This window comes from Euleptes europaea, chromosome 2, assembly GCF_029931775.1.
Source record: "Euleptes europaea isolate rEulEur1 chromosome 2, rEulEur1.hap1, whole genome shotgun sequence".
NCBI lineage: Eukaryota > Metazoa > Chordata > Lepidosauria > Squamata > Sphaerodactylidae > Euleptes > Euleptes europaea.
Window position 1 is genome coordinate 7,870,381 of NC_079313.1, and position 11,578 is coordinate 7,881,958.

The 11,578-nt window shown below is 51.0% G+C and overlaps 1 protein-coding gene across 1 annotated transcript in view; it reads left to right on the plus strand.

Moving 5' to 3' along the window:
- ATP8B3 (ATPase phospholipid transporting 8B3) overlaps positions 1-9,144 on the plus strand; it is a 76,047-nt gene extending 66,903 nt beyond the window's left edge. The window contains exons 23-29 of the mRNA XM_056867703.1: positions 348-618; positions 2,284-2,507; positions 4,102-4,185; positions 5,398-5,637; positions 6,094-6,232; positions 7,126-7,256; positions 8,857-9,144. Coding sequence (XP_056723681.1) covers positions 348-618; positions 2,284-2,507; positions 4,102-4,185; positions 5,398-5,637; positions 6,094-6,232; positions 7,126-7,256; positions 8,857-9,144 — 1,377 coding nt within the window. The remainder of the gene's footprint in view (positions 1-347; positions 619-2,283; positions 2,508-4,101; positions 4,186-5,397; positions 5,638-6,093; positions 6,233-7,125; positions 7,257-8,856) is intronic.
- The last annotated feature ends 2,434 nt before the right edge of the window (positions 9,145-11,578 follow it).

Below are 11,578 nucleotides of genomic sequence, written 5' to 3' on the forward strand. Positions count from 1 at the left end.
TAGAAAAAGTAACATGGTATCAGCCCTTGCAGCAGTGTGCGGAATGGCAAGTGTGTGCAGCACACCGCGGCCTCTCACGGTTCATCCATGCACGTTTCCACACATATCATAAGACTTACCACATTCAACGGGGCTTACTTCCAAGGAAGAGTACAAAAGCATCGCTAGAGACTCAAGAGGCAGGGGCTGAAGAATTACATCTTTAACAACGAATGCAGCTTTTAATAAGAGGGACCCTAAAACCCAAAGCCGGGATTATGAAAACCAGGGCTTGCAAATCAGGACTGAAACCCCACCACCACCACCGGTAAAAATAGAGACGGTTTGAATTTGCGATTTCTTCCCAGGACAAAATCCTTCATGCCACAGGGGATGAGCAGGAGACAAGGAAGCCAAGTGTCTGGGATCGGTTTCGCTGCGGCTGGGCGAAGGCCAAGGAGGACCCCAGGAATGCGGTGGAAGAGGCCTTTGTGGAGCTGGCCACGGCCTGCCAGGCAGTCATCTGCTGCCGAGTGACGCCCAAGCAGAAGGCTCTCATCATCCAGATGGTCAAGAGGCACAAGAACGCCATCGCTCTGGCCATTGGGGATGGGGCCAACGATGTCAACATGATAAAAAGTGAGGCTGGATCCCACCTAGGGCTGGTCCCCTTACTCGGAAATTCTTACTGGAAGTGACAACAGGTAGCTCTAGGAATCACCAGAAACTCTATGGTTTTGCCATGGAGTTTCTGATGATTCCTAGAGCTACTCTCAGTCACTTCCAGGGTAGCTCTAGCAATTGCTGGAAACTCTACAGCTTTGCCATAGAGATTCTGACAGTTCCTAGAACTACTCTTCGCCGCTTCGTTTTTTACCAGCACCGCATACAATGCTGTGACCCCGTTGCCCCTCCCACAGCTCTCCCACTAGTTGTCAGGCACCTAATCTCACTGCTCTTGATCTTTGGCTCTAAGGGGTAGGGAAGGTGGCCAACTTATCGTTTTGAAAAATACTCGCTGGTGGACGTTGGGCTTAGAGATGTAGCCATCTGCCCCCTTTCATGACTCTGTGTTGTCATTCATTCTTGTCCATTTTTATCCCTGGTGTTCCCAACTGATTCCCCCCCACCCCCACCCCTGTTTTCCACCATTTCAACCTCATTTGATCATTAAATACCTTTTACACCAAACAGACACAATAATGACACTGAAAAGCGCCTTAATTTTAATGGTATGAGGAAGCTGAAGTCCCAGATGGTCTGACAGGCTCTGTTTGCAAAAGGAACAAACAAAATTGAAACGGGGAATTTCCACATTGAACCAGGGGTCAAACAAGATTGGGATATCATCCGTCCGCACGATTTGCTTTCAGTGAGATAATCGATGGGACGAGAATTCAGAGACTCCTCTGCTTTCTACCCCAACTAACAGAATCAGGGCAACAGTTGAGGATCCAGTTGCCATGGCAAAAGGGATGTGTTTCATCCCTCCTCTTTAAGATCTTCCTTGGCAATCCTAGAATGTATGTTCCTGATCCATGCACATTTCTGGCAGAACAGCATTTTAAAAATATATATATTTATTATTTACATACTTTCTAGTTTCGTTTGGCATGCCCTCCGTGATCCCTCCATGCCCAAATTTTAAATTGTTGTAAAAACTTTAATTGTTGTATTTATGTCTTTATTGTTTTTAGCTCTGGTTTTAGTTGCTTTAGTTGCTTTAGTTGTTGTTGCTTGGTTGGTTTTAATGGTTTCTTAAGATGCGATTTCATTATGTATGTTTTAATTTGTCAGCTGCCTCGGTGGCCCTTGTAAGGGAGGAAAGGGGGATATAAATTTTGTAAAATAAATAGAATTAATATTTATATCTCGCCTTTCTGCCCAATCTGGGCCACTAGATTGCTGAATGATTAAAAAGAGAAAATTATGAAACAATCATAAAACCAGAAGTAAAATACATGGAGACACACACACACATATATAAACACAGACAACGCAATTAAAACACAGGGCAAGAAGGGGTCGTTGACGGAACGCCAACTCTTTACCCACTAGCAGAAGACCGTGATAGAAAGGGACGAACGAATATCACTAGGGAGGGGGTTCTACCGTTTGGGTACCGCGTCTATTAGTTTTATTAGTGGGGATAAGCTGGTACGTTCCCTTCGTCCCCACCGGCCGCCCAACATGTGATGAGAGGTGGGATCTCACTGGCTTCTCGCGAACGAGTAACGGTTTGCGGAGGCTGCTGGGTCGTGCGTTCCGGGCCCCGCCCAATTGGTTCTCTCCTTTTCTCTCCAGCCGCCGACATCGGGGTGGGGATCAGCGGGCAAGAAGGCATGCAGGCAGTCCAGTGCAGCGACTACGCCTTGGCGCAATTCCGCTACCTTCAACGGCTCCTCTTTGTCCACGGCCGATGGTCCTACCTGCGGATTTGCAAGTTCCTCCGATACTTCTTCTACAAGACGTTTGCGGGCATGATGTCGCAGATCTGGTTTGCTTTCTATACTGGGTTCACAGCCCAGGTGATTTAAAAAAAAATGTTTACAATTGAGGTCTTTCAATTCTGCCTTTCGGCTCTGAGCGGGTGTAGCTTAGTGTTTAGCGTGTATGCTGTGAGCCAGGAAGCCCCGGATTCTAATCTCTCCTTTGCCACAAAAAGCGTCTTGAGGAAGGTTCATGACTAGGGTTGCCAACCTCCAGGCGGTGGCTGGAGAATTCCTGCTATTACAACTGATCTCTAGGCGACAGAGTTCAGGTCCCCTGGAGAAAATGGCTTCTTTGGCAATTTGACTCTATGGTATTGAAGTCCTTCCCCTCTCCAAACCACACCCTCCTCAGGCTCCATCCCCAAAATCTCCAGATATTTCCCAACATGGACCTGGCAACCCTATTCATGACCCACCCTCTATAACAGAGGTGTCATACTCAGTTGTTATATGAAGGCTGGATATGACATAAATGTCACTTGGTCGGGCCGGGCCATGCCTCGCCAGCCCAGATCAAAGAGGGGGGATGGCTGCCTCGGCTGGCTCGCGAGCTGGATAAGAGCTCTCAAGGGGCCGGATCCGGCCCGCGGGCCTTGTGTTTGACACCTCTGCTCTATAATAGGGGGGTACTGTAAGGATTACTGATAACGTAGCTTCAACTCTAGAGGCAATCTTCATGTTCAGAAGCACCTTTCATCCGAATTCCAAATGACGCGGGCACTCTAGCAATCTCTGCTGAAACTCTATGGCTTTCATAAAGTTTCTGTGGAGGTTGCTAGAGCGTCCACGCCTCCGCGGTGCTTCTGGGTAAACCCAGAGGTGACACCAGCGCATCGCGTGGGTCGCGCGCACACATGTCACGCGCCTCCCCCTCCCCCTGGCTGTCTTTTGCCCATCGCCCCTCAGCTGGTTGGCAGGCAGTCCGGTGGATTGGCAGGCTTTTGCCCGACCCCACCGGGCAATTGGCAAGCCAACTATTATGGGATCTGCAGCTGAATCCAGGCATAAAAAGGGATGCCTGGATGCTTTCTGCTCTCTCTCTTTGATGGCCCTATCAATGGCAGTTTTAAATGGGAGGGAGGAGTATCTCTGCCTGAGCTGGGCCCAGGTATGCTGGAGAGCCAGCGTGGTGTAGTGGTTAAGAACGGTGGTTTGGAGTGGTGGAGTCTGATCTGGAGAACTGGGTTCAATTCCCTACTCCTCCACAGGAGCGGTGGGCGCTAATCTGGTGAACTGGATTTGTTTCCCCACTCCTCCACGTGAAGCCAACTGGGTGACCTTGGGCTAGTCACAGCTCTCTCAGCCCCACCAACCTCATAGGGTGTCTGTTGTGGGAAGGGGAAGGGAAGGTGATTGTAAGCTGGTTTGAGTCTCCCTTAAGTGGTGGAGAAAGTCGGCATATAAAAACCAACTCTTCTTCTTCTTCTTCTTTTTCTTCTCTTTTCTCTGTAGTCTTAGCAACATCAAACGGTGCCTGGGCAGAGGAAGGGAGCTCGTAGCTGGAGCAGGCCATGCCTTTCCCAGTGCCTCGCAGGAACAAAATAAGCCACGGTCAGCCCAGTGAGGGGATATCACCACATGGCCCTGCCCGGCACTCAGTTGTCTACCTCTGTTCTCTCTTCCCTTGCAGCCCCTGTTGGAGGGATGGTTTCTCGCGCTTTATAACGTCTTCTACACTTCCTATCCAGTACTGTGCATGGGGATGTTTGAACAGGTAAGCTGGGGTTGGCCTCCGACATTCGGCAGCTGAAAACATGGAGAGGGGAGTGCTGGTGACACCCACAGGTGTGTCTCTCCCCCACCCCAAGGATAGGGTTGCCAGGTCCCCCCTCTCCTCCAGCGGGAGGCTGTTCGGCCACTATCAAGAATGTGTGTGCACGCGCGCGCCAACACACACGCATCACTTCCGGTTGAGAACCGGACGTGCCGCCTCGCAAGGGGCCTTATACCTCTTAGTTTGAGTTTAAAGCTGCCCTTTACCACTCAAACTAAGAGTTTGGGTGATATAAGGCCCCTCGCGAGGCGGCACTTCCACTTCTAACCTGGAAGTGCCGTGCACGCGGTATGTATGCGCGTGGGCACGTTTGCCCGCCGACCCTCAGGTCGGAGACTGTGCTTGGCCTGCGGCATGCTGAACCTGTTTTCCACAACAAGGCTCAAAAACTGATGCGGTGTTAGTGGTGTTGAACTGGGGGGTGGTGGTTGAGAGGAGGCCTTTTATGTCACTCTGGTCTCCTTAGAGGGCAGGCAGAATAAAAAATAAGACAGGTAGTTGGACTCTTGGAAGGGTGGCAGAACTTCCTCTTTGAAGGAGGGTGGAGCTCCCCTTATACCTCTCAGTAAGCCTACACTACCTCGCAGGGGTGTTGTGAGGAGAGGCACTTATGCCACTCTGGGCTGGCTCCCTGGATGGCGGGTAGAATAAAAATGGGGTGGATCTTTGAGGGGTGGAGAGCTTTTGAGGAGGAGGAAGAAGAAGAGTTGGTTTTTATACCCTGCTTTTCTCTACCTTAAGGGGAATCGAACCAGCTTACAATCGCCTTCCCCTCCCCACAACAGACACCTTGTGATGTAGGTGGGGCGGAGAGAGTTCGGAGAGAGCTGTGACTAGCCCAGGGTCACCCAGCAGGCTGCATGTGGAGGAGTGGGGAAACCAACATGATTCACCAGCTTAGAGGCCGCCGCTCAGGGAGAGGAGCGGAGAGTCGAACCCGGTTCTCCAGATTAGAGTCCGCCGCTCTTAACCACTACACCACACTGGCTCTCAGGGAAAACCATCAAAAGACAGGGACCAGGGGGACTTACTGTTTTTTGCCTTACTCACCGCAGCAGCAACAACTCGTAGGCCCCCTCCTCCAAATGGGGCTGGGTAAGTCCCTCCCTCTGGTCTAATGCCTACGCACCTTCTCTTTCCCGCCACCCTTAGGACGTGAACGCTGAGAAAAGCTTGAAGTTCCCTGAGCTCTACAAGGCGGGCCAGAAAGACCTCTTCTTCAACTTCCGGACCTTCTGCCTTTCCTTCATCCAGGGCTCTTTCGTCTCCCTGGCCAGCTTCTACATTGCTCTCTGGGCCTGCGAAGATAAAGTTGGCGTCAGGATCGTGGGGGATTACCAGTCCTTCGCCATGATCGTGGCCACCTCGGCAATATTGACCGTCACGGTGGAGGTAAATCTTGGCCAGGGTGGCATCAGCCCGGGTTTGCCAGGTGCCCACTTGCAGAGGGTGAAGTCTTGCCTCAATGGCCCATGCTCCATCAACTTAGGAGCGGAAAAGACACGGCGGGGATAACATTGTGGATGCTGTGATGTCACTTCCGGGTAGGGCCGCAGGCGCCAAGTTCGGAAATGCCTGGAAAGTTTTGGGGCGGAGCCTGGGGTGGGCGGGCCTGGGGGAGGGGAGGGACTTCGATGCCATAAAGCCCGATTGCCCATCGGCCATTTTCTCCAGGTGGACTGATCTCTATCGGCTGGAGATCAGTTCTAATAACAGGAGGTCTCCAGCCACCACCTGGAGGTTGGCAACCCTAGGCTCCACCCCCAGTTCTCCAGATATTTCCTAACCTGGAGCTGGCAACCCTATTCTTCAATGCTCTTCTTTTGTTCTTCCCTTCTCCCTGGGTAGATCATTCTGGACGTCAAATTCTGGACCGTCTTCTCCGTGATGGCCATCTTCCTCAGCTTAGTTCTCTACTGCCTTTGCTCCTACCTCACCCAGAGTTTCCAGGCTTACACAACGGCCCCCACCGTGTTCCAGTTCCCCGGTAAGAGGCCTCCAAACTGGAATTCCTTCTCGCCTTTTCCCTTTGCAGGTGGAAAGAAAGGGCAGAGGTGGGGGCTGGCTTTCTTTAAGGGGCGAGGTTGACTTAGGATTGCCAGCCTCCAGGTGGTGGCTGGAGATCTCCTTCTATTACCACTGATCTCTAGCTGATAGAGATCAGTTCCCCTGGAGAAAAGGGCAGCTTTGGCAATAGGACTCTGTGGCGTTGAAGTCCCTCCCCTCTCCAAACCCTGCCTTCCTTAGGCTCCGCCCCCAAAATCTCCTGGTATTTCCCAACCCGGAGCTGGCAAACTTAGGTTGGCTTTCTGTGGAATCCCCACCATGGACAACGGAAAGGGCTCACTGCCCCAAACAGTGCCGGCATTACAAAAGTCTAGGGTTGCCAGGTCCCTCTTTGGCACCAGCAGGAGGTTTTGGGGGCAGAGCCTGAGGAGGGCGGGGTTTGGGGAGGGGAGGGGCTTCACTGTCATAGAGTCCAATTGCCAAAGAGGCCATTTTCTCCAGGTGAACTGATCTCTACTGGCTGGAGATCAGGTATAATAACAGGAGACCTCCAGCTAGTACCTGGAGGTTGGCAACGTGGGGCCTGACAACCCTAATTGGCGGGGGCTAGGCAGATGGTTGAAGGGTTTAGGGGGGAGGAAGGAAGGAAAGTGGAACTGTTGGTGGGGATGAAGCTGGTTGACCAGGAAGGGGGTCTGTGCGGGGGGAAAGTGTGTCCAGGAGAGTTGTGCAGGGGGGCGTCTCAAGAGAGGAAGAGGTGGGACCAACACAGAGGGAAGGGATTTCCATCCCGCCTGAGTCCTCTAGGGTTCCCTCACCTTTTAGTCACATATTACGGGATCTAAGCGACCTCCGACTTCCACTTGCTCTCAGATGCCTCCAAGAACGCACTGACAGACCCAACTGCGCTGCTGGTCATCTTGCTCTCCGTCATCGTGAACACCATCCCCTCCCTCGCCATCCGCTTCATGCACAGCATCACGGTCCCGAGAACCATGTCGGAGGTGAGCGCCGCTCTCGTGATAGCCGTCGAGCAGCAGCCAAAGGGCTGCGTCAAAGAGTACAGCCCTTGGAGGGGGAGCCTTTGGTGGAGCCAGTTGGGAAAGACATTTGGAGGACAGGAGAAGGCCACGGCTGCCCTTGGCCATTTGCTTGCTGGGGGTAAAGGAAGATGACTGGGGAAGGCACTGGCAAACCACCCCGTAAACAAAGTCTGCCTAGTAAACGTCGGGATGTGACGTCACCCCATGGGTCAGGAATGACCCGGTGCTTGCACAAGGGACCTTTACTTTTGTGAGGAAAAGGCTGGTTAGAAGAACGTTTTTGGCTTTGCAAGGAAGAGGGGTCAGGGGCTGAGCACGGGCATGCAGTCCCAGGTTCAGTCTTGGACACTAGCACCTAAACGTTTCTTGGGAAAGACCTTTCTCTGCCTGAGACCCTGGAGAACTGTGACCGGTCGCAATAGAGAGCACCGCACTAGATATGGCATTGTTCTGCTATGGGATATCAGCTTTAGGGGCTTAGAGCAATCTACAGTTGACATGGAGGGGAAATGGAAGGGAGGGGTCTTGGGATGCTTCCTGCCCTCCCCTTGATGGCACCATCGGTGGCAGCGGGAATCTAGAAGGCTGGGGTGGGGGGGAAGCTGAAGAAGGGGAGAGGCGATCAGTTGGCAAGGGGCTACTCCCCCAGTGGTGCAAAAGGCTGTCCCCATGGTAACCCCATGGCTGGATAACGGAAGACACAGAGATGAGGCCTCAGAATGGGGAAGGGAAACTGGGAGATCTGGTCTCTCAGTAGGCAGTTCCTACAAAGGAATTGGTCATCTTGATCATCTTCTGGGCATGTAGTGGGGGTCTCTGGGGGTGGAGGTAGTTGTGAATTCCCTGCATTGTGCAGGGGGTTGGACTAGATGACCTTGGTGGTCCCTTCCGACTCTGTGATTCTATGATCTAAAGGGCAGGTGGTGGCAGCGGCCTCTCTCTGGAGGGGGAGAAAAGCCCTTCCCTTCCCCACAACAGACATCCTGTGAGGTAGGAGGGGCTGAGAGAGTGTGACTAGCCCAAGTGTTGGGGGCACCAGGTGGGGGGCACGCGCAAGGTGGACAGCCACTGGTACCCAGGTGGTGCTCAGGTGTCTGGTACTCAGACACCTGAGAGGCCCCGGTGGAATAGGGCCTGCAGGTCAGAAAAGAGCGGAAACTCCAGATTTCCAAAGGAATCCACTGATCTACCAGTGTGGTGTAGTGGTTAAGAGCAGTGGTTTGGAGCGGTGGACTCTGATCTGGAGAACTGGGTTCGATTCCCCACTCCTCCACAGGAGCGGCGGAGGCTAATCTGGTGAACTGGATTTTCCCCCCACTCCTACACATGAAGCCAGCTGGGTGACCTTGGGCTAGGCACACTCTCTCAGCCCTTCCTACCTCACAGGATGTCTGTACTGGGGAGGGGAAGGGAAGGTGATTGTGAGCCGGTTTGATTCTTCCTTAAGTGGTAAGAGAAAGTCAGCATATAAATACCTTCTTCTTCCTCTTCTTCTTCTTCTTCTTCCTCTTCCTCTTTCTCCTCTTCCTCCTCCTCCTCTTTTATTGCTGATTTTTGGCAGATGGCTCAAGTGCGGGACCTGAAGATGAAGATGAGCATGGTGGAACTCACTTCTCATGTCCGGAGAGATTCCCACTGGAGCCGCTCGAGTTACGCCTTCTCGCACAAGGAAGGTTACGCCGACCTCATCTCCAAGGGCGCCAGCATGCGCATCAAGGGCCCCCGAGTCTGCAGTGAACTCAATGGCTTTCACCGCACGCCGCTGCCTGGCAAAGAAGGCTCTGTGCCCGCCGCGGACGTTGCCTACAGTCATGACGTTACCGCACAACAGACGTTTCTGCCCTGTTGACCCGGCAAGGGGCAAAGTTGTGATTTAAATCCAAAGTGAACAGTCCCAGATCTTCAGACTGCCAGTCACAGGGCTCAATATTGCACATCCTTTCTGCTCTTGAAGAGGTCTGTGAGCACTCATAGTCAAGCCGTGAGGTTCTGGGTTCAAATCCTGGTAGCCCTGGCTTTATTGAGAGGCTGTCCCTTTCTGGCATGGTGCCTGAAGATTAGCTCTGTCTCCTTGCTTGGAACTCAGTGGCTCAGTTGCAAATTACAATCTTCTCGCTCTAGTCATAAAGCAGAGGAAAGCATACGTACCTGGGCACACTAACAAGTGTGAAAAACCACCCCTTTAAGGATTAGCAAATTAATTCTTCTTTGGTTTGATTTATCTTTTGGCCGGCGGTTTCGTTTCTCACCTTTGCGCTGTCAATATTCTCGACTCATTTGCCTCAAGTGTGCACCTCATTCTGATAGGCAAACTGTACCTGTACTTACACGAACACCGGCAATCAGTTGGTACACATAATGCTGATTTATGAAATCGAGGAGGAAGAGCACGACACTTTGGGGTCAAAACATTCGGCCTGCAAAAATGGAGAATTTCCCGGGTTGACTTGTGAGAGGGGGAAGCAAAACGGAGACGGAAATTTCCGGTTGAAACAGCAATGTTTCTCACACCTTCCAAATGTTTTAAAAGTGCACTTTAATGAGACTGCCTGTGGGATCTATCACATGTGCAGTGGAGTGGTACATTTAGAAAAAAAAGAGGCCTGAACACCTGGACCCCAAATTCCAGTTGTGGTGGAGGGGAAAGGGTATATATGCTCAGAGGCTAGCGACTTGATATATTTCAGCCATGAGTACTGGCCAAGAAACTAGCCTACGGGCCGAGTCCTGGGGCCGCTGTGCCCAAAGTCCCGAAGGACATAAGAAATTGGCCTCCGGCATTAGACAGTGGGTTGGTTCCCGTCGCTCTGATCTACACAATCTACGGGTTCTTTCCTCATGCTGGTAGCTTTCTCCTGATGCAAGAGGCTCTTGATGCAAGATGCCCTCCCTCTCACGATCTGCCTAAGGTCATAGAATCAGCATTGCTGACAGATGGCCATCTAGCCTCTATGTAAAAACCTCCAGGGATGGAGAGCTCACCACCTTCCATGGAAGCCTGTTCCACTGAGGAACCGCTCTGTTAGAAAATTCTCCCTAATGTCTTTCATTTGCATAAAAAATGTGAATGGTAATATTGACAGGAGGCCACAGAAAAAGCCCTCAATGCAAAATCGCGTCAAGATTGCTTTTTGTGCAATACTTGCATTTTTGTTTTTAAATGCCCCAATTTTGGTGTGAATGTACAAATGCACGTCGATAGCTTGCATCGATAATATTTTGTGACCTGCCTGCAGGAGTGCGTTGTGTATCAGACAATGTGCCAAATGGATCTAGATGCAATCAGATGTACCTGTACATCAAAAAATATATATATTCTGGGATGCATTCCTGCACATGTGTGCATCAGAAAGTGGGGGCAGGAAGGAGAAGACGAAGGAACAAAGACAAAATTTGCTCATCCCTATGTTTTATGTTTTAACAGCATTTTCAAGTGGTTGTATTGATAGTTTAAATTGGGAGCTACGTGGAGTTTCTTTTCAGGAGCAGGGCGGTAGATGTATTTCAAATGAACTGACGCAATTAACACTAACTCCTCTCCCGATATTGTAATTAATTAGAGACCATCCATAAGCATTCAGAGTCCTTGTCAAGTCAAGTATTATTTCAATACAATATAAGCTCTAGGTGCCCTGACCTGGATGGCCCAGGCTAGCCTGATCTTGTCAGATCTCAGAAGCTAAGCAGGGTCAACCCTGGTTAGTATTTGGATGGGAGACCACCAAGGAATACCAGGGTTGCTGTGCAGAGGAAGGCACTGGCAAACCACCTCTGTTAGTCTCTTGCCATGAAAACCCCAAAAAGGGGTCGCCATAAGTCGGCTGCGACTTGACCACACTTTACGCACACACATCAGCTCTAGATAAAAATCAAAGTTAGGTTAAAATCATAAAATAAAATAATAAAAGTTGATGATTCTGGAAGGATGATTTGAAGAAAAGGAGGAAAGATCTTCTACTGGGGAAGGTTTTCAGTTAGCCGTTTACGAATCCCTCTAGACCGGAGGCAGAATTTGGCTGCTTGAATGGTTCTCTCCTGAGAGGAGTCTGCTAAGAGAAGGGAAACTTTAGCTTCTTCCGATCTCCCAGGGAAGGATGACAATATGGGGAGAATGTACTGCGATCTTATGTCGTTGTAGAAGGGACGTTGCAGCAGAACATGTTCTATTGTTTCCACTTTCTCTGTTTTGCATGGGCAGAGTCCTTGTATGAAATTGGAGGGTTCCACCCAGGTGCATTACCAAGAGGATCCTCTAGGAGGCGCCAGAACCACACAATGGTCAA